This window comes from Entelurus aequoreus, linkage group LG14 (assembly GCF_033978785.1).
Source record: "Entelurus aequoreus isolate RoL-2023_Sb linkage group LG14, RoL_Eaeq_v1.1, whole genome shotgun sequence".
Classification (NCBI taxonomy): domain Eukaryota; kingdom Metazoa; phylum Chordata; class Actinopteri; order Syngnathiformes; family Syngnathidae; genus Entelurus; species Entelurus aequoreus.
Window position 1 is genome coordinate 35,235,033 of NC_084744.1, and position 24,716 is coordinate 35,259,748.

General features: G+C 36.5%; 1 protein-coding gene across 2 annotated transcripts in view; it reads left to right on the plus strand.

The window, feature by feature from the left end:
• The first annotated feature begins 3,543 nt into the window (after positions 1 to 3,543).
• The window catches only part of LOC133664813 (contactin-associated protein-like 2), a 62,373-nt gene continuing 41,200 nt past the window's right edge, over positions 3,544 to 24,716 (plus strand). For both annotated transcript variants that reach the window (XM_062069735.1, XM_062069736.1), the window contains exons 1-4: positions 3,544 to 3,832; positions 8,386 to 8,496; positions 9,975 to 10,168; positions 15,698 to 15,845. In XM_062069735.1, coding sequence (XP_061925719.1) covers positions 3,769 to 3,832; positions 8,386 to 8,496; positions 9,975 to 10,168; positions 15,698 to 15,845 — 517 coding nt within the window. In that variant the 5' untranslated portion in view covers positions 3,544 to 3,768. The remainder of the gene's footprint in view (positions 3,833 to 8,385; positions 8,497 to 9,974; positions 10,169 to 15,697; positions 15,846 to 24,716) is intronic.

Genomic DNA, 24,716 nt, shown 5'->3' on the forward strand with positions numbered 1-24,716 from the left:
TGCATGCGCTGCTGAGCTCTAAGAGCTCCGGTGTGTAGGGACCAGGTTATATTGTCAGTTATCCGCACCCCTAGGAATTTGGTGCTGCTTACCATCTCCACTGCTGTGCCGTTGATGAAGAGTGGAGCCTGGCTGGACTGGTGCTTCCTGAAGTCAACGATGATCTCCTTGGTCTTGTTGACATTCAGGACCAGGTTGTTGGTTCTGCACCAGTCAACCAGATGTTTCACCTCCTCCCTGTAGTCCATGTGGTTGTTGTCACGGATGAGGCCCACTACTGTCGTGTACTTCACAATGTGGTTAGTAGTGGACCTGGCGCAGCAGTCATGGGTCATCAACGTGGACTCAGGACGCAGCCCTGGGGGGAGCCGGTGCTCAGGGAGATGGCACTGAAGGTGTTGTCGCCCACTCTCACAGACTGGGGTCTGTCTGTGAGGAAGTCAAGCAGCCAGTTGCAAAGGGGGGTACTGAATTCAAGGTTTGCTCACCAAGTGCTGCGGGATGATGGTGTTGAATGCCGAGCTGAAGTCCAGGAACAACATCCACACGTGTGTGTCCTTTCCTTCAGGTGGAGTGCAGAGGAGATGGCGTCCTCTGTGGAGCGATTAGGGTGATAAGCAAACTGGTATGGGTCGAATGTGGGGGCGGGGAGTCTGGAGACAATGTATTCCTTTACCAGCCTTTCCAAGCACTTCATTATGATGGGGGTGAGTGCAACGGGGCGATAATCATTGGGGGAGGAGATTGTGGGGTTTTTTGGCACTGGGATGATTGTGGCCGTCTTAAAACCTGATGGTACCACAGCCTGGGTCAGCCAGATGTTGAAGATGTCTGTGAGAACCCCAGCCAGCTGGTCTGCACATCCCTTAAGCACCTTGCCCGGAATGTCATCAGGTCCCGGTGCTTTCCGGGGGTTCACTCTCCTCAGGGTTTTCCGGACATCCGCTATATCCAGGTTGAGCGGCTGCTCATCAGGGCGAGGGATGGTTTTTCTCGCCGGAGTGGTGTTAAGTGCCTCAAACCTTGCAAAGTAGTTGTTTAGGTCATTAAGGAAGCTGGTGCTGTTGTCACAGGGACAAGGGGCAGCTTTATAATCCAACCCTAATGGCGCGGTTCAGGTTAGCTCTGGCTGATTTTAATGCTACCATGTCGCCAGATTTAAAAGCCTTGTTCCGAGCCTTCAGCATTGCACGTACCTCACTGTTCATCCAGGGTTTCTCGTTGGCCCGTGTGGGGATGTTCTTGATCACACTGACATCCTCCATGCACTTCTGAATGTATGCGGACACAGACTCTGCATTCTCCTCCACACGTGTGGTGATTATCGGTGGCGGCTGCCTTGAACATGTCCCAGTCTGTGGTTTCGAAGCAGTCTTGTGATGCTGACATTGCTCCCTCTGGCCAGGTCCTCACCTGCTTCACTGTAGCTTGCTTCCTGATCAGCAGGGGCTTGTATGCAGGAATTAGCATCACAGTTAGATGGTCTGAGGAGCCGAGGTGGGGGCGGGGTGCAGCTTTGAACGCGTGCTTAATATTGCTGTGCACCATGTCCAGCTTGCTTCCACCCCTGGTTGCAAAATTCACATATTGATGGAAATGGGGGAACACAGTTTTCATGTTAGCTTGATTAACATGAAATCGTCATTTATATATATAAATGCAGATAATAATATTAAATATGTTTTATATATAATGCAGATTGAAACTTTTATTAGTAGATTGCACAGTACAGCACATATTTTGTACAATTTACCACTAAATGGTAACACCCCAATAAGTTTTTCAACTTGTTTATGTCCACGTAATCAATTCATGGTAGATGATTATGATAAATATGTTTATATATAAACACAGATCATGTTTCATGTCTTTCAGGCCAGTCTGCGGTTTTGTCTTTAAATAGTAACTTTTGGTTTTGGAATATTAAAATCTTATATTTTTTCTGTCATTTTTTCATTTATTTTAATTTTTGCTAAAGTTCATTATTATTTTATATTATATTATATTTCATGTTATATTAACTGGAAATCAAACCATTTTTAGATCTTATCCAAGACAGAAGAACACTTAATTGTTTTTTAAAATAATTTATTTTCACAATTCTTTAGTGTTTCACAATATTTGTTCATATTGCAGAATGTTTGTTTATATTGCGGAATGTTTTTTTATAATTGCCGAATGTTTGTTTATATTGCAGAATGTTTGTTTATGTTGCAGAATGTTTGTTTGTATTGCAGAATGTTTGTTTATATTGCAGAATGTTTGTTTATATTGCAGAATGTTTGTTTGTATTGCGGAATGTTTGTTTATGTTGCAGAATGTTTGTTTATATTGCGGAATGTTTGTTTATGTTGCAGAATGTTTGTTTATATTGCGGAATGTTTGTTTATGTTGCAGAATGTTTGTTTATGTTGCAGAATGTTTGTTTGTATTGCAGAATATTTGTTTATATTGCAGAATGTGTGTCTATATTGCGGAATTTTTGTTTATATTGCGGAATGTTTGTTTATGTTGCAGAATGTTTGTTTATATTGCGGAATGTGTGTTTATATTGCAGAATGTTTGTTTATATTGCAGAATGTTTGTTTATATTGCAGAATATTTGTTTATATTGCAGAATGTGTGTCTATATTGCGGAATTTTTGTTTATATTGCGGAATGTTTGTTTATGTTGCGGAATGTTTGTTTATGTTGCACAATGTTTGTTTGTATTGCGGAATGTGTGTTTATATTGCAGAATGTTTGTTTATATTGCAGAATGTTTGTTTATATTGCGGAATGTTTGTTTATATTGCGGAATGTGTGTTTATATTGCAGAATGTTTGTTTATATTGCAGAATGTTTGTTTATATTGCAGAATGTTTGTTTAAATTGCGGAATGTTTGTTTATATTGCGGAATGTTTGTTTATATTGCAGAATGTGTTTATATTGCGGAATGTTTGTTTATATTGCAGAATGTTTGTTTATATTGCAGAATGTTTGTTTATATTGCGGAATGTTTGTTTATATTGCGGAATGTTTGTTTATATTGCAGAATGTTTGTTTATATTGCGGAATGTTTGTTTATATTGCGGAATGTGTGTTTATATTGCAGAATGTTTGTTTGTATTGCGGAATGTTTGTTTATGTTGCAGAATGTTTGTTTATATTGCAGAATGTTTGTTTATATTGCATAATGTGTGTTTATATTGCATAATGTGTGTTTATATTGCGGAATGTGTGTTTATATTGCATAATGTGATGAAGGGAACATTATTATTAATGAGCACTAAACAGAGGAGAAGCTGGTCTTCATTGTTTCCGTCTACTTCCGTGTTGCACATAAAGTTGTGGTGTTTGAATGCAGGACCGTACCAACATGGCGGCGGCGGGGGAGTCCACGGCTTCAATAGTTGATTTACGCGCTATAAAACTCCTGTTTCACGGTAAAAAACAAACAAACAAACAGGTATTTTAGGTGTAAGAAGTCTTATGAAAGACTGGACAATATTTGTGTGTACGTGTTGTTGTGAGTGCGACATGAAGACAGCAAGATGGCGCAGAGTTGGTTTGATCCTGCTTGGCTGCTGAAGAAAGAAAGAAAGATGTTTGCTGAGTCAGCTGCTCTGCCGCCGACTAACTAACTACACATTTACTGCCGACTAACTAACTACACCTTTACTGCCAACTAACTAACTACACCTTCATTACACCTTGTGTGCGGAATAACTCCACCTTTGTAGCAAAGAGGTGTAAGAAGAAGTCTGAAATCTCCTCTTTGTGTGAAGATGTCTGCCCTGCTCTTCACCCTCCTCTTCATCACCTGCCAGGATGCCTCGTCTGCTGCATCACGTGAGTCATCAACATTTATACTCAACATCAACATGTCTGCTGCATCACGTGAGTCATCAACATCAACATTTATACTCAACATCATCATCAACCATGTCTGCTGCATCACGTGAGTCTTAACATCAACATTTATATTGATGTCTGCTGCATCACGTGAGTCTTAACATCAACATTTATACTCAACATCAAACATCAACATCAAACATGTCTGCTGCATCACGTGAGTCATAACATCAACATTTATACTCAACATCATGTCTGCTGCATCACGTGAGTCATAACATCAACATTTATACTCAACATCAAACATGTCTGCTGCATCACGTGAGTCATAACATCAACATTTATACTCAACATCATCATGTCTGCTGCATCACGTGAGTCATAACATCAACATTTATACTCAACATCAAACATGTCTGCTGCATCATGTGAGTCATAACATCAACATTTATACTCAACATCATCATGTCTGCTGCATCACGTGAGTCATCAACATCAACATTTATACTCAACATCAACATGTCTGCTGCATCACGTGAGTCATAACATCAACATTTATACTCAACATCATCATGTCTGCTGCATCACGTGAGTCATAACATCAACATTTATACTCAACATCAACATCAAACATGTCTGCTGCATCACGTGAGTCATAACATCAACATTTATACTCAAACATCATCATCAAACATGTCTGCTGCATCACGTGAGTCATAACATCAACATTTATACTCAACATCATCATCAACATCAAACATCAACATCAACATGTCTGCTGCATCACGTGAGTCATAACATCAACATTTATACTCAACATCATCATCAACATCAAACATGTCTGCTGCATCACGTGAGTCATAACATCAACATTTACACCCAACTTCATCATCAACATCAAACATCAACATCAACATGTCTGCTGCATCACGTGAGTCATAACATCAACATTTACACTCAACTTCATCATCAACATCAACCATCAACATCAACATGTCTGCTGCATCACGTGAGTCATAACATCAACATTTATACTCAACATCATCATGTCTGCTACATCACGTGAGTCATCAACATCAACATTTATACTCAACATCAACATCAAACATGTCTGCTGCATCACGTGAGTCATAACATCAACATTTATACTCAACATCAACATGTCTGCTGCATCACGTGAGTCATCAACATTTATACTCAACATCATCATCAAACATGTCTGCTGCTTCACGTGAGTCATAACATCAACATTTATACTCAACATCATCATGTCTGCTGCATCACATGAGTCATAACATCAACATTTACACTCAACTTCATCATCAACATTAACATCAAACATCAACATCAACATGTCTGCTGCATCACGTGAGTCATAACATCAACATTTATACTCAACATCATCATGTCTGCTGCATCACGTGAGTCATCAACATCAACATTTATACTCAACATCAACATCAAACATGTCTGCTGCATCACGTGAGTCATAACATCAACATTTATACTCAACATCAACATGTCTGCTGCATCACGTGAGTCATAACATCAACATTTATACTCAACATCATCATGTCTGCTGCATCACGTGAGTCATCAACATCAACATTTATACTCAACATCAACATCAAACATGTCTGCTGCATCACGTGAGTCATAACATCAACATTTATACTCAACATCAACATGTCTGCTGCATCACGTGAGTCTTAACATCAACATTTATACTCAAACATCATCATCAAACATGTCTGCTGCATCACGTGAGTCAGAACATCAACATTTATACTCAACATCATCATCAACATGTCTGCTGCATCACGTGAGTCTTAACATCAACATTTATACTCAACATCAACATCAAAAATGTCTGCTGCATCACGTGAGTCATAACATCAACATTAAACTACATCATCAACATCTTTATACTCAAACATCAACATCTTTATACTCAAACATCAACATTAAACTACATCATCAACATCTTTATACTCAAACATCAACATCTTTATACTCAAACATCAACATCTTTATACTCAAACATCAACATCTTTATACTCAAACATCAACATTAAACTACATCATCAACATCTTTATACTCAAACATCAACATTAAACTACATCATCAACATCTTTATACTCAAACATCAGCATTAAACTACATAATCAACATCTTTATACTCAAACATCAACATCTTTATACTCAAACATCAACATTAAACTACATCATCAACATCTTTATACTCAAACATCAACATCTTTATACTCAAACATCAACATTAAACTACATCATCAACATCTTTATACTCAAACATCAACATCTTTATACTCAAACATCACCATCTTTATACTGAAACATCAACATCTTTATACTGAAACATCAACATCTTTATACTCAAACATCAACATCTTTATACTCAAACATCAACATCATCATCAAACATGTCTGCTGCATCACGTGAGTCATAACATCAACATTTATACTCAAACATCAACATTAAACTACATCATCAACATCTTTATACTCAAACATCAACATCATTATACTCAAACATCAACATTAAACTACATCATCAACATCTTTATACTCAAACATCAACATCTTTATACTCAAACATCAACATTAAACTACATCATCAACATCTTTATACTCAAACATCAACATCTTTATACTCAAACATCAACATCTTTATACTCAAACATCAATAATCACAAATAAGCATATATAGTCATGTATAGTCACGAATAATCACATATAATCACATATAATCATGTATAGTCACAAATAATCACGTATAATCATGTATAATCACATACAATCATGCATAGTCACGAATAAGCGCGTATAATCACATATAATCACGTATAATCACATAATCACGTATAATCATGCATAGTCACGAATAATCACGTATAATCATGTATAGTCATGCATAATCACGTATAATCATGCATAACCACATAAATTCATTCATAGACATGAATAATCATGCATAATCACGTATAATCATGAATAGTCATGAATAATCACGTATAATCATGTATAGTCATGAATAATCACGTATAATCATGCACAACCACGTATAATCATGCATAGTCACGAATAATCACGTATAATCATGTATAGTCATGAATAATCATGCATAATCACATATAATCATGCATAGTCACGTATAATCATGTATAGTCATGCATAATCACGTATAATCATGCATAACCACATAAATTCATTCATAGACATGAATAATCATGCATAATCACGTAGAATCATGTATAGTCATTAATAATCATGCATAATCATGTATAGTCATGAATAATCATGCACAACCACGTATAATCATGCATAGTCACGTATAATCATGTATAATCATGAATACTCATGCATAATCTCGTATAGTCACGGATAATCATGTATAATCACGAATAATCATGAATAATCACGTATAATCATGTATAATCACGTATAATCACGTATAATCACATATAATCATGTATAATCACATATAATCGTGAATAATCATACATAATCACGTCAACAACACACTATCTAATCAGCTGCTGATTACAACTAGCAGTCATGCTAACTAAACATTTGATTGGAGGACAGACACTACGATGACATCACACTATTGTCAGTTATTGATCTATTATTGATAGTTATTTTGTACTTTCAACACACATTAAGTACATTTACAATAAATTATCAAATCATACTAGTTAGTACTTTATTAACATGTATTTACATTTTAATTGATGACATCATACTAGTTAGCACTTTATTAACATGCATTTACATTTTAATTGATGACATCATACTAGTTAGCACTTTATTAACATGTATTTACATTTTAATTGATGACATCATACTAGTTAGCACTTTATTAACATGTATTTACATTTTAATTGATGACATCATACTAGTTAGCACTTTATTAACATGTATTTACATTTTAATTGATGAAATCATACTACTTAGCACTTTATTAACATTTATTTACATTTTAATTGATTACATCATACTAGTTAGCACTTTATTAACATGTATTTACATTTTAATTGATGAAATCATACTAGTTAGCACTTTATTAACATTTATTTACATTTTAATTGATGACATCATACTAGTTAGCACTTTATTAACATGTATTTACATTTTAATTGATGACATCATACTAGTTAGCACTTTATTAACATGTATTTACATTTTAATTAATTGATGACATCATACTAGTTAGCACTTTATTAACATTTATTTACATTTTAATTAATTGATGACATCATACTAGTTAGCACACCACATCTGCGGTCCTCTCCAAGGTTTCTCATTGTCATCCCACTGGGTTGAGTTTTTCCTTGCCCTGATGTGGGATCTGAGCCGATGATGTCGTCGTGGCTTGTGCAGCCCTTTGAGACACTGGTGATTTAGGGCTATATAAGTAAACATTGATTGATTGATGAATATATAATACATGAATAGATGAATATAATACATGAATTAGATGAATATATAATACATGAATTAGATGACAAACACACCTTCATGTTGTCAGGGCGCTGTGAGGACCGGCTGGCCACGCCACTTCCCTACAGCTCCTTCAGCAGCTCCTCAGTCTTAGCACCGGACTACGGAGCTGGTTACGCCAAACTCAACCGGAACCAAGGTCAGGTATTTATTATCTTAGTCCACTCACTTACAACACATGCTAGCCCGTAGGCCACTAGACACTAGCAGCTACACAACAGCTAAGCACACAAGCTAGTCTTCTATTGTAGTCAGTTACAAGAAGTCAACATGCCAGGCTCTAGGCCACTAGGAACTAGCAGCTACACAACAGCTAAGCACACAAGCTAGTCTTCTATTACAAGAAGTCAACATGCCAGGCTCTAGGCCACTAGGAACTAGCAGCTACACAACAGCTAAGCACACAAGCTAGTCTTCTATTACAAGAAGTCAACATGCCAGGCTCTAGGCCACTAGGAACTAGCAGCTACACAACAGCTAAGCACACAAGCTAGTCTTCTATTACAAGAAGTCAACATGCCAGGCTCTAGGCCACTAGGAACTAGCAGCTACACAACAGCTAAGCACACAAGCTAGTCTTCTATTACAAGAAGTCAACATGCCAGGCTCTAGGCCACTAGGAACTAGCAGCTACACAACAGCTAAGCACACAAGCTAGTCTTCTATTACAAGAAGTCAACATGCCAGGCTCTAGGCCACTAGGAACTAGCAGCTACACAACAGCTAAGCACACAAGCTAGTCTTCTGTTACAAGAAGTCAACATGCCAGGCTCTAGGCCACTAGGAACTAGCAGCTACACAACAGCTAAGCACACAAGCTAGTCTTCTATTACAAGAAGTCAACATGCCAGGCTCTAGGCCACTAGGAACTAGCAGCTACACAACAGCTAAGCACACAAGCTAGTCTTCTATTACAAGAAGTCAACATGCCAGGCTCTAGGCCACTAGGAACTAGCAGCTACACAACAGCTAAGCACACAAGCTAGTCTTCTATTACAAGAAGTCAACATGCCAGGCTCTAGGCCACTAGGAACTAGCAGCTACACAACAGCTAAGCACACAAGCTAGTCTTCTATTACAAGAAGTCAACATGCCAGGCTCTAGGCCACTAGGAACTAGCAGCTACACAACAGCTAAGCACACAAGCTAGTCTTCTATTACAAGAAGTCAACATGCCAGGCTCTAGGCCACTAGGAACTAGCAGCTACACAACAGCTAAGCACACAAGCTAGTCTTCTATTACAAGAAGTCAACATGCCAGGCTCTAGGCCACTAGGAACTAGCAGCTACACAACAGCTAAGCACACAAGCTAGTCTTCTATTACAAGAAGTCAACATGCCAGGCTCTAGGCCACTAGGAACTAGCAGCTACACAACAGCTAAGCACACAAGCTAGTCTTCTATTACAAGAAGTCAACATGCCAGGCTCTAGGCCACTAGGAACTAGCAGCTACACAACAGCTAACCACACAAGCTAGTCTTCTATTACAAGAAGTCAACATGCCAGGTTCTAGGCCACTAGGAACTAGACGTAGGTGATTGTGGTCTTGATCATGGTTGATGATATCAAAGTTGATGAGTTAGCGCCATCTCATGGATATCAAACTGTCCAAGCAGGTGCTGGAGGCTGGTCGCCCTCGGACACGGACCCTTACCTGTGGCTCCAGGTGGACCTGGGCGCCAGGAAGCAGCTTGTTGCCATAGCGACGCAGGGTCGATACGGCAGCTCGGACTGGACCAGCGGATACCAGCTGGTGTACAGCGACACCCAGAGGAACTGGAGGCCTTACCTGCAGGACGGAAACATCTGGGTGACAAAGAACTACTAGTCTCAATTTATGAACATGACACGTTGACCTATTGCAGTAGTACTAGTGTAGTATTACAGTAGTACTACAGTAGTATGTGTTGTTGCAGATGTTTGAGGGTAACAAGAACAGTGAGGATGTAGTACTAGTGTAGTATTACAGTAGTACTACAGTAGTATGTGTTGTTGCAGATGTTTAAGGGTAACAAGAACAGTGAGGATGTAGTACTAGTGTAGTATTACAGTAGTACTACAGTAGTATGTGCTGTTGCAGATGTTTGAGGGTAACGTGAACAGTGAGGATGTAGTACTAGTGTAGTATTACAGTAGTACTACAGTAGTATGTGTTGTTGCAGATGTTTGAGGGTAACAAGAACAGTGAGGATGTAGTACTAGTGTAGTATTACAGTAGTACTACAGTAGTATGTGTTGTTGCAGATGTTTGAGGGTAACGTGAACAGTGAGGATGTAGTACTAGTGTAGTATTACAGTAGTATTACAGTAGTATGTGTTGTTGCAGATGTTTGAGGGTAACGTGAACAGTGAGGATGTAGTACTAGTGTAGTATTACAGTAGTATTACAGTAGTATGTGTTGTTGCAGATGTTTGAGGGTAACGTGAACAGTGAGGATGTAGTACTAGTGTAGTATTACAGTAGTATGTGTTGTTGCAGATGTTTGAGGGTAACGTGAACAGTGAGGATGTAGTACTAGTGTAGTATTACAGTAGTATGTGTTGTTGCAGATGTTTGAGGGTAACGTGAACAGTGAGGATGTAGTACTAGTGTAGTATTACACTGGTATATGTTGTTGCAGATGTTTGAGGGTAACGTGAACAGTGAGGATGTAGTTCTAGTGTAGTATTACAGTACTATGTGTTGTTGCAGATGTTTGAGGGTAACGTGAACAGTGAGGATGTAGTACTAGTGTAGTATTACACTGGTATATGTTGTTGCAGATGTTTGAGGGTAACGTGAACAGTGAGGATGTAGTACTAGTGTAGTATTACAGTAGTACTACAGTAGTATGTGTTGTTGCAGATGTTTGAGGGTAACGTGAACAGTGAGGATGTAGTACTAGTGTAGTATTACACTGGTATATGTTGTTGCAGATGTTTGAGGGTAACGTGAACAGTGAGGATGTAGTACTAGTGTAGTATTACAGTAGTACTACAGTAGTATATGTTGTTGCAGAGGTTTGAGGGTAACGTTAACAGTGCGGATGTAGTACTAGTGTAGTATTACAGTAGTATTACAGTACTATGTGTTGTTGCAGATGTTTGAAGGTAACGTGAACAGTGAGGATGTAGTACTAGTGTAGTATTACAGTAGTATTACAGTAGTATGTGTTGTTGCAGATGTTTGAAGGTAACGTGAACAGTGAGGATGTAGTACTAGTGTAGTATTACAGTAGTACTACAGTAGTATGTGTTGTTGCAGATGTTTGAGGGTAACGTGAACAGTGAAGATGTAGTACTAGTGTAGTATTACAGTAGTACTACAGTAGTATGTGTTGTTGCAGATGTTTGAGGGTAACGTGAACAGTGAGGATGTAGTACTAGTGTAGTATTACAGTAGTACTACAGTAGTATGTGTTGTTGCAGATGTTTGAGGGTAACGTGAACAGTGAGGATGTAGTACTAGTGTAGTATTACAGTAGTATTACAGTAGTATGTGTTGTTGCAGATGTTTGAGGGTAACGTTAACAGTGAGGATGTAGTACTAGTGTAGTATTACAGTAGTATTACAGTAGTATGTGTTGTTGCAGATGTTTGAGGGTAACGTGAACAGTGAGGATGTAGTACTAGTGTAGTATTACAGTAGTATTACAGTATTATGTGTTGTTGCAGATGTTTGAGGGTAACGTGAACAGTGAGGATGTAGTACTAGTGTAGTATTACAGTAGTATTACAGTAGTATGTGTTGTTGCAGATGTTTGAGGGTAACAAGAACAGTGAGGATGTAGTACTAGTGTAGTATTACAGTAGTATTACAGTAGTATGTGTTGTTGCAGATGTTTGAGGGTAACATGAACAGTGAGGATGTAGTACTAGTGTAGTATTGCAGTAGTATGTGTTGTTGCAGATGTTTGAGGGTAACGTGAACAGTGAGGATGTAGTACTAGTGTAGTATTACAGTAGTATTACAGTAGTATATGTTGTTGCAGATGTTTGAGGGTAACGTGAACAGTGAGGATGTAGTACTAGTGTAGTATTACAGTAGTATTACAGTAGTATGTGTTGTTGCAGATGTTTGAGGGTAACGTGAACAGTGAGGATGTAGTACTAGTGTAGTATTACAGTAGTATATGTTGTTGCAGATGTTTGAGGGTAACGTGAACAGTGAGGATGTAGTTCTAGTGTAGTATTACAGTAGTATTACAGTACTATGTGTTGTTGCAGATGTTTGAGGGTAACGTGAACAGTGAGGATGTAGTACTAGTGTAGTATTACAGTAGTACTACAGTAGTATATGTTGTTGCAGATGTTTGAGGGTAACGTTAACAGTGAGGATGTAGTACTAGTGTAGTATTACAGTAGTATTACAGTACTATGTGTTGTTGCAGATGTTTGAAGGTAACGTGAACAGTGAGGATGTAGTACTAGTGTAGTATTACAGTAGTATTACAGTAGTATGTGTTGTTGCAGATGTTTGAAGGTAACGTGAACAGTGAGGATGTAGTACTAGTGTAGTATTACAGTAGTACTACAGTAGTATGTGTTGTTGCAGATGTTTGAGGGTAACGTGAACAGTGAGGATGTAGTACTAGTGTAGTATTACAGTAGTACTACAGTAGTATGTGTTGTTGCAGATGTTTGAGGGTAACGTGAACAGTGAGGATGTAGTACTAGTGTAGTATTACAGGAGTACTACAGTAGTATGTGTTGTTGCAGATGTTTGAGGGTAACGTGAACAGTGAGGATGTAGTACTAGTGTAGTATTACAGTAGTACTACAGTAGTATGTGTTGTTGCAGATGTTTGAGGGTAACGTGAACAGTGAGGATGTAGTACTAGTGTAGTATTACAGTAGTACTACAGTAGTATGTGTTGTTGCAGATGTTTGAGGGTAACAAGAACAGTGAGGATGTAGTACTAGTGTAGTACTACAGTAGTATGTGTTGTTGCAGATGTTTGAGGGTAACGTGAACAGTGAGGATGTAGTACTAGTGTAGTATTACAGTAGTACTACAGTAGTATGTGTTGTTGCAGATGTTTGAGGGTAACAAGAACAGTGAGGATGTAGTACTAGTGTAGTATTACAGTAGTATTACAGTAGTATGTGTTGTTGCAGATGTTTGAGGGTAACGTGAACAGTGAGGATGTAGTACTAGTGTAGTATTACAGTCGTACTACAGTAGTATGTGTTGTTGCAGATGTTTGAGGGTAACGTGAACAGTGAGGATGTAGTACTACTGTAGTATTACAGTAGTACTGCAGTAGTATGTGTTGTTGCAGATGTTTGAGGGTAACGTGAACAGTGAGGATGTAGTACTAGTGTAGTATTACAGTAGTACTACAGTAGTGTGTGTTGTTGCAGATGTTTGAGGGTAACGTGAACAGAGAGGATGTAGTACTAGTGTAGTATTACAGTAGTACTGCAGTAGTATGTGTTGTTGCAGATGTTTGAGGGTAACGTGAACAGTGAGGATGTAGTACTACTGTAGTATTACAGTAGTATTACAGTAGTATGTGTCGTTGCAGATGTTTGAGGGTAACGTGAACAGTGAGGATGTAGTACTAGTGTAGTATTACAGTAGTATGTGTTGTTGCAGATGTTTGAGGGTAACGTGAACAGTGAGGATGTAGTACTAGTGTAGTATTACAGTAGTACTACAGTAGTATGTGTTGTTGCAGATGTTTGAGGGTAACGTGAACAGTGAGGATGTAGTACTAGTGTAGTATTACAGTAGTATTACAGTAGTATGTGTTGTTGCAGATGTTTGAGGGTAACGTGAACAGTGAGGATGTAGTACTAGTGTAGTATTACAGTAGTACTACAGTAGTATGTGTTGTTGCAGATGTTTGAGGGTAACGTGAACAGTGAGGATGTAGTACTACTGTAGTATTACAGTAGTACTGCAGTAGTATATGTTGTTGCAGATGTTTGAGGGTAACGTGAACAGTGAGGATGTAGTACTAGTGTAGTATTACAGTAGTATTACAGTAGTATGTGTTGTTGCAGATGTTTGAGGGTAACGTGAACAGTGAGGATGTAGTACTAGTGTAGTATTACAGTAGTATGTGTTGTTGCAGATGTTTGAGGGTAACGTGAACAGTGAGGATGTAGTACTAGTGTAGTATTACAGTAGTATTACAGTAGTATATGTTGTTGCAGATGTTTGAGGGTAACGTGAACAGTGAGGATGTAGTACTAGTGTAGTATTACAGTAGTATTACAGTAATATGTGTTGTTGCAGATGTTTGAGGGTAACGTGAACAGTGAGGATGTAGTACTAGTGTAGTATTACAGTAGTATGTGTTGTTGCAGATGTTTGAGGGTAACAAGAACAGTGAGGATGTAGTACTAGTGTAGTATTACAGTAGTATGTGTTGTTGCAGATGTTTGAGGGTAACAAGAACAGTGAGGATGTAGTACTAGTGTAGTATTACAGTAGTACTACAGTAGTATGTGTTGTTGCAGATGTTTGAGGGTAACGTGAACAGTGAGGATGTAGTACTAGTGTAGTATTACAGTAGTACTACAGTAGTATGTGTTGTTGCAGATGTTTGAGGGTAACATGAACAGTGAGGATGTAGTACTAGTGTAGTATTACAGTAGTATTACAGTAGTATGTGTTGTTGCAGATGTTTGAGGGTAACATGAACAGTGAGGATGTAGTACTAATGTAGTATTACAGTAGTACTACAGTAGTATGTGTTGTTGCAGATGTTTGAGGGTAACGCGAACAGTGAGGATGTAGTACTAGTGTAGTATTACAGTAGTACTACAGTAGTATGTGTTGTTGCAGATGTTTGAGGGTAACATCAACAGTGAGGATGTAGTACTAGTGTAGTATTACAGTAGTATTACAGTAGTATGTGTTGTTGTAGTTGCAGATGTTTGAGGGTAACGTGAACAGTGAGGATGTAGTACTAGTGTAGTATTACAGTAGTATGTGTTGTTGCAGATGTTTGAGGGTAACAAGAACAGTGAGGATGTAGTACTAGTGTAGTATTACAGTAGTATGTGTTGTTGCAGATGTTTGAGGGTAACAAGAACAGTGAGGATGTAGTACTAGTGTAGTATTACAGTAGTACTACAGTAGTATGTGTTGTTGCAGATGTTTGAGGGTAACGTGAACAGTGAGGATGTAGTACTAGTGTAGTATTACAGTAGTACTACAGTAGTACTACAGTAGTATGTGTTGTTGCAGATGTTTGAGGGTAACATGAACAGTGAGGATGTAGTACTAGTGTAGTATTACAGTAGTATTACAGTAGTATGTGTTGTTGCAGTTGCAGATGTTTGAGGGTAACGTGAACAGTGAGGATGTAGTACTAGTGTAGTACTACAGTAGTATGTGTTGTTGCAGATGTTTGAGGGTAACGTGAACAGTGAGGATGTAGTTCGCCATCAGCTCCAACACAACATCCTGGCTCGCTACATCCGCTTAGTCCCTCGCCACAAGAGTCAGTCAGGACGTGTGGCTCTACGTCTGGAACTGTACGGCTGTTCCTACTGTAAGTCACTTCCTTTTCCTGTTCCTACTGTAAGTCACTTCCTCTTCCTACTATAAGTTACTTCCTGTTCCTGTTCCTACTGTAAGTCACTTCCTCTTCCTGTTCCTACTGTAAGTCACTTCCTCTTCCTACTATAAGTTACTTCCTGTTCCTACTGTAAGTCACTTCCTCTTCCTGTTCATACTGTAAGTCACTTCCTCTTCCTGTTCCTACTGTAAGTCACTTCCTCTTCCTACTGTAAGTCACTTCCTCTTCCTGTTCCTACTGTATGTCACTTCCTCTTCCTACTATAAGTTACTTCCTTCTTGTTCCTACTGTAAGTCACTTCCTCTTCCTGTTCCTACTGTAAGTCACTTCCTCTTCCTACTGTAAGTCACTTCTTCTTCCTGTTCCTACTGTAAGTCTCTTCCTGTTCCTACTGTAAGTCACTTCCTCTTCCTACTGTAAGTCACTTCCTCTTCCTGTTCCTACTTTTAGTCACTTCCTCTTCCTGTTCCTACTGTAAGTCACTTCCTCTTCCTACTGTAAGTCACTTCCTCTTCCTGTTCCTACTTTTAGTCACTTCCTCTTCCTGTTCCTACTGTAAGTCACTTCCTCTTCCTACTGAGTCTCTTCCTGTTCCTACTAAGTCTCTCTTCCTCCTTCACTTCCTTTTCCTACTGTAAGTCACTCCCTCTTCCTGTTCCTACTGTAAGTCACTTCCTCTTCCTACTAAGTCTCTTCCTGTTCCTACTAAGTCTCTTTTCCTCCTTCACTTCCTTTTCCTACTGTAAGTCACTTCCTCTTCCTGTTCCTACTGTAAGTCACTTCCTCTTCCTACTAAGTCTCTTCCTGTTCCTACTAAGTCTCTCTTCCTCCTTCTCTTCCTTTTCCTACTGTAAGTCACTTCCTCTTCCTACTGTAAGTCTCTTCCTGTTCCTGTTCCTACTGTAAGTCACTTCCTCATCCTCCTGTAAGTCACTTCCTGTTCCTACTGTAAGTATCTTCCTGTTCCTACTAAGTCTCTCTTCCTCCTTCACTTCCTGTTCCTACTGTAATTCACTTCCTGTTCCTACTGTAAGTCACTTCCTCTTCCTGTTCCTACTGTAAGTCACTTCCTCTTCCTACTGTAAGTCACTTCCTCTTCCTGTTCCTACTGTAAGTCACTTCTTCTTCCTACTGTAAGTCACTTCCTCTTCCTACTAAGTCTCTTCCTGTTCCTACTAAGTCTCTCTTACTCCTTCACTTCCTGTTCCTACTGTAAGTCACTTCCTCTTCCTACTGTAAGTCTCTTCCTGTTCCTACTGTAAGTCACTTCCTCTTCCTACTAAGTCTCTTCCTGTTCCTACTAAGTCTCTCTTCCTCCTTCACTTTCTGTTCCTACTGTAAGTCACTTCCTGTTCCTACTGTAAGTCACTTCCTCTTCATACTGTAAGTCTCTTCCTGTTCCTACTAAGTCTCTCTCTTCCTTCTTCACTTCCTGTTCCTACTATGTCTCTCTTCTTTCTTCACTTCCTGTTCCTACTAAGTCTCTCTTCCTTCTTCACTTCCTGTTCCTACTGTAAGTCTCTCTTCCTCCTTCACTTCCTGTTCCTACTAAGTCTGTCTTCTTTCTTCACTTCCTGTTCCTACTAAGTCTCTCTTCCTTCTTCACTTCCTGTTCCTACTAAGTCTCTCTTCTTTCTTCACTTCCTGTTCCTACTAAGTCTCTCTTCCTTCTTCACTTCCTGTTCCTACTGTAAGTCTCTCTTCCTCCTTCACTTCCTGTTCCTACTAAGTCTCTCTTCCTCCTTCACTTCCTGTTCCTATTAAGTCTCTCTTCCTCCTTCACTTCCTGCTCCTACTAAGTCTCTTCCTTCTCCACTTCCTGTTCCTACTAAGTATCTCTTCTTTTTTCACTTCCTGTTCCTACTAAGTCTTTCTTCTTTCTTCACTTCCTGTTCCTACTAAGTCTCTTCCTTCTTTACTTCCTGTTCCTACTAAGTCTCTCTTCTTTTTTCACTTCCTGTTCCTACTAAGTCTCTCTTCTTTCTTCACTTCCTGCTCCTACTAAGTCTCTTCCTTCTTCACTTCCTGTTCCTACTAAGTCTGTCTTCTTTCTTCACTTCCTGTTCCTACTAAGTCTCTCTTCCTTCTTCACTTCCTGTTCCTACTAAGTCTCTCTTCCTTCTTCACTTCCTGTTCCTACTGTAAGTCTCTCTTCCTCCTTCACTTCCTGTTCCTACTAAGTCTCTCTTCCTCCTTCACTTCCTGTTCCTATTAAGTCTCTCTTCCTCCTTCACTTCCTGCTCCTACTAAGTCTCTTCCTTCTTCACTTCCTGTTCCTACTAAGTATCTCTTCTTTTTTCACTTCCTGTTCCTACTAAGTCTTTCTTCTTTCTTCACTTCCTGTTCCTATTAAGTCTCTTCCTTCTTTAGTTCCTGTTCCTACTAAGTCTCTCTTCTTTTTTCACTTCCTGTTCCTACTAAGTCTCTCTTCTTTCTTCACTTCCTGCTCCTACTAAGTCTCTTCCTTCTTCACTTCCTGTTCCTACTAAGTATCTCTTCTTTTTTCACTTCCTGTTCCTACTAAGTCTCTCTCCTTTCTTCACTTCCTGTTCCTACTAAGTCTCTTCCTTCTTCACTTCCTGTTCCTACTAAGTCTCTTCCTTCTTCACTTCCTGTTCCTACTAAGTCTCTTCTTTCTTCACTCCCTGTTTCTACTGTAAGTGTCTCTTCTTTCTTCACTTCCTGTTCCTACTGTAAGTCTCTCTTTCTTTTTAACTTCCTGTTCCTACTAAGTCTCTTCTTTCTTCACTTCCTGCTCCTACTAAGTCTATTTCTCCTTCACTTCCTGCTCCTACTAAGTCTCTTCCTTCTTCACTTCCTGTTCCTACTAAATCTCTCTTCCTTCTACACTTCCTGTTCCTACTAAGTCTCTCTTATTTCTTCACTTCCTGTTCCTACTAAGTCTCTCTTCTTTCTTCACTTCCTGCTCCTATTAAGTCTCTTCCTTCTTCACTTCCTGTTCCTAATAAATCTCTCTTCCTTTTACACTTCCTGTTCCTACTAAGTCTCTCTTCCTTCTTCACTTCCTGTTCCTACTAAGTCTCTCTTCCTTCTTCACTTCCTGTTCCTACTAAGTCTCTCTTCTTTCGTCACTTCCTGCTCCTACTGTAAGTCTCTGCTAATGTTTTATGCTAATGTTTTATGCTAATGTTTTGTGCTATCTTTTTAGCTAAATTTGTATGTTTATTCCAAAAAAAATCATAGATTTTGATGCTTGGCGCAATCTTGAAAGTATATTTACGTCTCTTATATTAGCATGCTGATATTAGCATGTTAACATTTTAATGCTAGCTTTTTAGCTAATTTCATATGTTTATTCCAAAAAAATCATAGATTTTAAAGCTTGGCGCCATCTTGAAAGTATATTTACGTCTCTTATATTAGTATGCTGACGTTAGCATGTTAACATTTTAATGCTATATTTTTAGCTAATTTCATATGTTTATTCCATAAAAAATCATAGCTTTTGATACTTGGCGCCATCTTAGAAGTATGTTGGCTTGGACGGACTCCAGTCCAGAGGTCCAGGGCACAGAAAGCAGGCCCATCCAAATGTTTTATTGTCCTCCCACTGGGATCACATTATTGGGCCCTTAACATGCACGCAAACTCACCAGTTTTTGCAGGTGCATTAGCTCCGGCAAAAAAGTGGTGATACATTTGGGGTTTTAAATTGACACAATAGCGCCCCCTTAAAAATGAGAAAAAATGAGCCCCTTGCTACCAGATTCACTTGAGACCGTAGACCCGTCCTCGGGACTTTGACCAATGAAAAGACAGCTACTAAACAGATGGCCCATGATAAATTGCCAAGGGATTTTGCCTATAGTTCAAATCAGGTCCACATCACAGACATGCTGACAACACTCCTTTTCTTTACAATCGGTTTCAATGTCTTTTTTTTTTGCGGCTGATCTTTGCTACATGGCTTGTCAATAGCGCACAAATAATAGTCCGTGTGTTTTAATTCTTACTGTAACCACCCGCTAATGGTTTATGTTCCTGTGGTTCGGATGCAATGTCACTTTTCCCCATGACCACAAACACACCGTCTGGGCCTGAAAGGTGATTGGTGGAGAATGAGGAAGTGTTGTCGTGTGTCCGGGGAGATGAAAGTGTTTGCACGGGAGGTAAAACCTGTTGGAACTGGGCCGGTTGTTACCACAAGATTGGCAATAAAAGTAAAAAATCCCAAGATTGGCAATAAAAGTAAAAAATCACAAGATTAGACTTAGACTTAGACTTAGACTTCCTTTTTATTTGTCATTCAAATTTGAAACTTTACAGCACAGATAAGAACGAAATTTCGTTACATAAGCTCATGGCAGTGCAGGATTAAAAAAAAAAAGCAATAAGGTGCATATATAAATAAATAAATATATATAAATAATATATATATAATATATATATAAAATAAATAAATATGTATAAATATATATAAATAATAAATATATATAAATAAATAAAAGATTGGCAATACAAATGAAAAATCACCTAATTGGCAATAAAAGTTAAAAATCACAAGATTGGCAATAAAAGTTAAAAATCACAAGATTGGCAATAAAAATTAAAAATCACCTACTTGGCAATAAAAGTTAAAAATCACAATATTGGCAATAAAATTTAAAAATCACAAGATTGGCAATAAAATTTAAAAATCACAAGATTGGCAATAAAAGTTAAAAATCACAAGATTGGCAAAAAAAAGTTAAAAATCACAAGATTGTCAATAAAACTTAAAAATCACAAGATTGTCAATAAAAGTTCAAAATCACAAGATTGGCAATAAAAGTTCAAAATCACAAGATTGGCAATAAAAGTTCAAAATCACCAGATTGGCAATAAAAGTTCAAAATCACAAGATTGGCAATAAAAGTTAAAAATCACAAGATTAGCAGTAAAAGTTAAAAATCACAACATTGGCAATACAAGTTAAAAATCACAAGATTGGAAATAAAAGTAAAAAATCACAAGATTAGACTTAGACTTAGACTTCGACTTCCTTTTTATTTGTCATTCAAATTTGAAACTTTACAGCACAGATAAGAACGAAATTTCGTTACATAAGCTCATGGCAGTGCAGGATTTAAAAAAAAAAAGCAATAAGGTGCATATATAAATAAATAAATATATATAAATAATATATATATAATATATATATAAAATAAATAAATATGTATAAATATATATAAATAATAAATATATATATAAATAAATAAAAGATTGGCAATACAAATGAAAAATCACCTAATTGGCAATAAAAGTTAAAAATCACCTAATTGGCAATAAAAGTTAAAAATCACAATATTGGCAATAAAATTTAAAAATCACAAGATTGGCAATAAAATTTAAAAATCACAAGATTGGCAATAAAAGTTAAAAATCACAAGATTGGCAAATAAAAGTTAAAAATCACAAGATTGTCAATAAAACTTAAAAATCACAAGATTGTCAATAAAAGTTCAAAATCACAAGATTGTCAATAAAAGTTCAAAATCACAAGATTGGCAATAAAAGTTCAAAATCACCAGATTGGCAATAAAAGTTCAAAATCACAAGATTGGCAATAAAAGTTAAAAATCACAAGATTAGCAGTAAAAGTTAAAAATCACAACATTGGCAATACAAGTTAAAAATCACAAGATTGGCAACAACAGTTAAAAATCACAAGATTGGCAATAAAAGTTAAAAATCACAAGATTGGTAATAAAAATTAAAAATCACAAGATTGGCAATAAAAATTAAAAATCACAAGATTGGCAATAAAAGTAAAAAAATCACAAGATTGGCAATAAAAGTAAAAAATCACAAGATTGGCAATAAAAGTTCAAATCACAAGATGGGCAATAAAAGTTAAAAATCACAAGATTGGCAATAAAAGTTAAAAATCACAAGATTGGCAATAAAAGTCAAAAAACACAAGATTGGCAATAAAAGTTAAAAATCACAAGATTGGCAATAAAAGTTAAAAATCACAAGATTGGCAAGAAAAGTAAAAAAACACAAGATTGGCAATAAAAGTTCAAAATCACAAGATTGTCAATAAAAGTAAAAAATCACAAGATTGTCAATAAAAGAAAAAATCACAAGATTGGCAATAAAAGTACAAAATCACAAGATTGGCAATAAAAGTTCAAATCACAAGATGGGCCATAAAATTAAAAAATCACAAGATTGACAATAAAAGTACAAAATCACAAGATTGGCAATAAAAGTTCAAAATCACAAGATTGCCAATAAAATTCAAAAATCACAAGATTGGCAATAAAAGTAAAAAAAACCACAAGATTGGCAGTAAAAGTTAAAAATCACAAGATTGGCAATAAAAGTAAAAAATCACTACAGTGGCAATAAAAGTTCAAAACCACAAGATTGGCAATAAAATTAAAAAATCCCAAGATTGGCAATAAAAGTTCAAATCACAAGATGGACAATAAAAGTAAAAAATCACAAGATTGGCAATAAAAGTAAAAAATCACAAGATTGGCATTAAAAGTAAAAAATCACTACAGTGGCAATACAAGTAAAAAAATCACAAGATTGGCAATAAAAGTTCAAATCACAAGATGGGCAATAAAAGTTCAAAATCACAAGATTGGCAATACAAGTTCAAAATCACAAGATTGGCAATAAAAGTAAAAAAAAATCACAAGATTGGCAATAAAAGTTCAAAATCACAAGATTGGCAATAAAAGTTCAAAATCACAAGATTGGCAATAAAAGTAAAAAAAATCACAAGATTGGCAATAAAAGTCAAAAATCACAAGATTGACAATAAAAGTAAAAAAATCACTACAGTGGCAATACGAATTAAAAATCACAAGATTGGCAATAAAAGTAAAAAAAATCACAAGATTGGCAATAAAAGTAAAAAATCACTACAGTGGCAATAAAAGTTCAAAACCACAAGATTGGCAATAAAAGTAAAAAATCACAAGATTGGCAATAAAAGTTCAAATCACAAGATGGGCAATAAAAGTACAAAATCACAAGATTGGCAGTAAAAATTAAAAATCACAAGATTGGAAATAAAAGTACAAATCACAAGATGGGCAATAAAAGTACAAAATCACAAGATTGGCAATAAAAGAAAAAAATCACAAGATTGGCAATAAAAGTAAAAAATCACAAGATTGACAATAAAAGTAAAAAAAATCACTACAGTGGCAATACAAATTAAAAATCACAAGAATGGCAATAAAAGTTAAAAATCACAAGATTGGCAATAAAAGTTCAAAATCACAAGATTGGCAATAAAAGTTCAAAATCACAAGATTGGCAATAAAAGTTCAAAATCACAATATTGGCAAGAAAAGTAAAAAAACACAAGATTGGCAATAAAAGTTCAAAATCACAAGATTGGCAATAAAAGTAAAAAATCACAAGATTGGCAATAAAAGTTCAAATCACAAGATGGGCAATAAAAGTTAAAAATCACCAGATTGGCAATAAAAGTTAAAAATCACAAGATTGGCAATAAAAGTCAAAAAACACGAGATTGGCAATAAAAGTTAAAAATCACAAGATTGGCAATAAAAGTTAAAAATCACAAGATTGGCAAGAAAAGTAAAAAAACACAAGATTGGCAATAAAAGTTCAAAATCACAAGATTGTCAATAAAAGTAAAAAATCACAAGATTGGCAATAAAAGTAAAAAATCACAAGATTGTCAATAAAAGTAAAAAATCCCAAGATTGGCAATAAAAGTTGAAAATCCCAAGATTGGCAATAAAAGTTGAAAATCCCAAGATTGGCAATAAAAGTTGAAAATCCCAAGATTGGCAATAAAAGTTAAAAATCCCAAGATTGGCAATAAAAGTTGAAAATCCCAAGATTGGCAATAAAAGTTGAAAATCCCAAGATTGGCAATAAAAGTTGAAAATCCCAAGATTGGCAATAAAAGTTGAAAATCCCAAGATTGGCAATAAAAGTTGAAAATCCCAAGATTGGCAATAAAAGTTGAAAATCCCAAGATTGCCAATAAAAGTTGAAAATCCCAAGATTGGCAATAAAAGTTAAAAATCACAAGATTGGCAATAAAAGTTAAAAATCACAAGATTGGCAAGAAAAGTAAAAAAACACAAGATTGGCAATAAAAGTTCAAAATCACAAGATTGTCAATAAAAGTAAAAAATCACAAGATTGGCAATAAAAGTAAAAAATCACAAGATTGGCAATAAAAGTTCAAATCACAAGATGGGCAATAAAAGTTAAAAATCACAAGATTGGCAATAAAAGTTAAAAATCACAAGATTGGCAATAAAAGTAAAAAATCACAAGATTGGCAAGAAAAGTAAAAAAACACAAGATTGTCAATAAAAGTTAAAAATCACAAGATTGTCAATAAAAGTAAAAAATCACAAGATTGTCAATAAAAGTAAAAAATCACAAGATTGTCAATAAAAGTAAAAAATCACAAGATTGTCAATAAAAGTTCAAAATCACAAGATTGGCAATAAAAAGTTCAAAATCACAAGATTGGCAATAAAAGTAAAAAAACACAAGATTGGCAATAAAAGTTCAAAATCACAAGATTGGCAATAAAAGTTAAAAATCACAAGATTGTCAATAAAAGTAAAAAATCACAAGATTGGCAATAAAAGTTCAAATCACAAGATGGGAAATAAAAGTTAAAAATCACAAGATTGGCAATAAAAGTTAAAAATCACAAGATTGGCAATAAAAGTTCAAAATCACAAGATTGGCAAGAAAAGTAAAAAAAACACAAGATTGGCAATAAAAGTTCAAAATCACAAGATTGTCAATAAAAGTAAAAAATCACAAGATTGTCAATAAAAGTAAAAAATCACAAGATTGTCAATAAAAGTAAAAAATCACAAGATT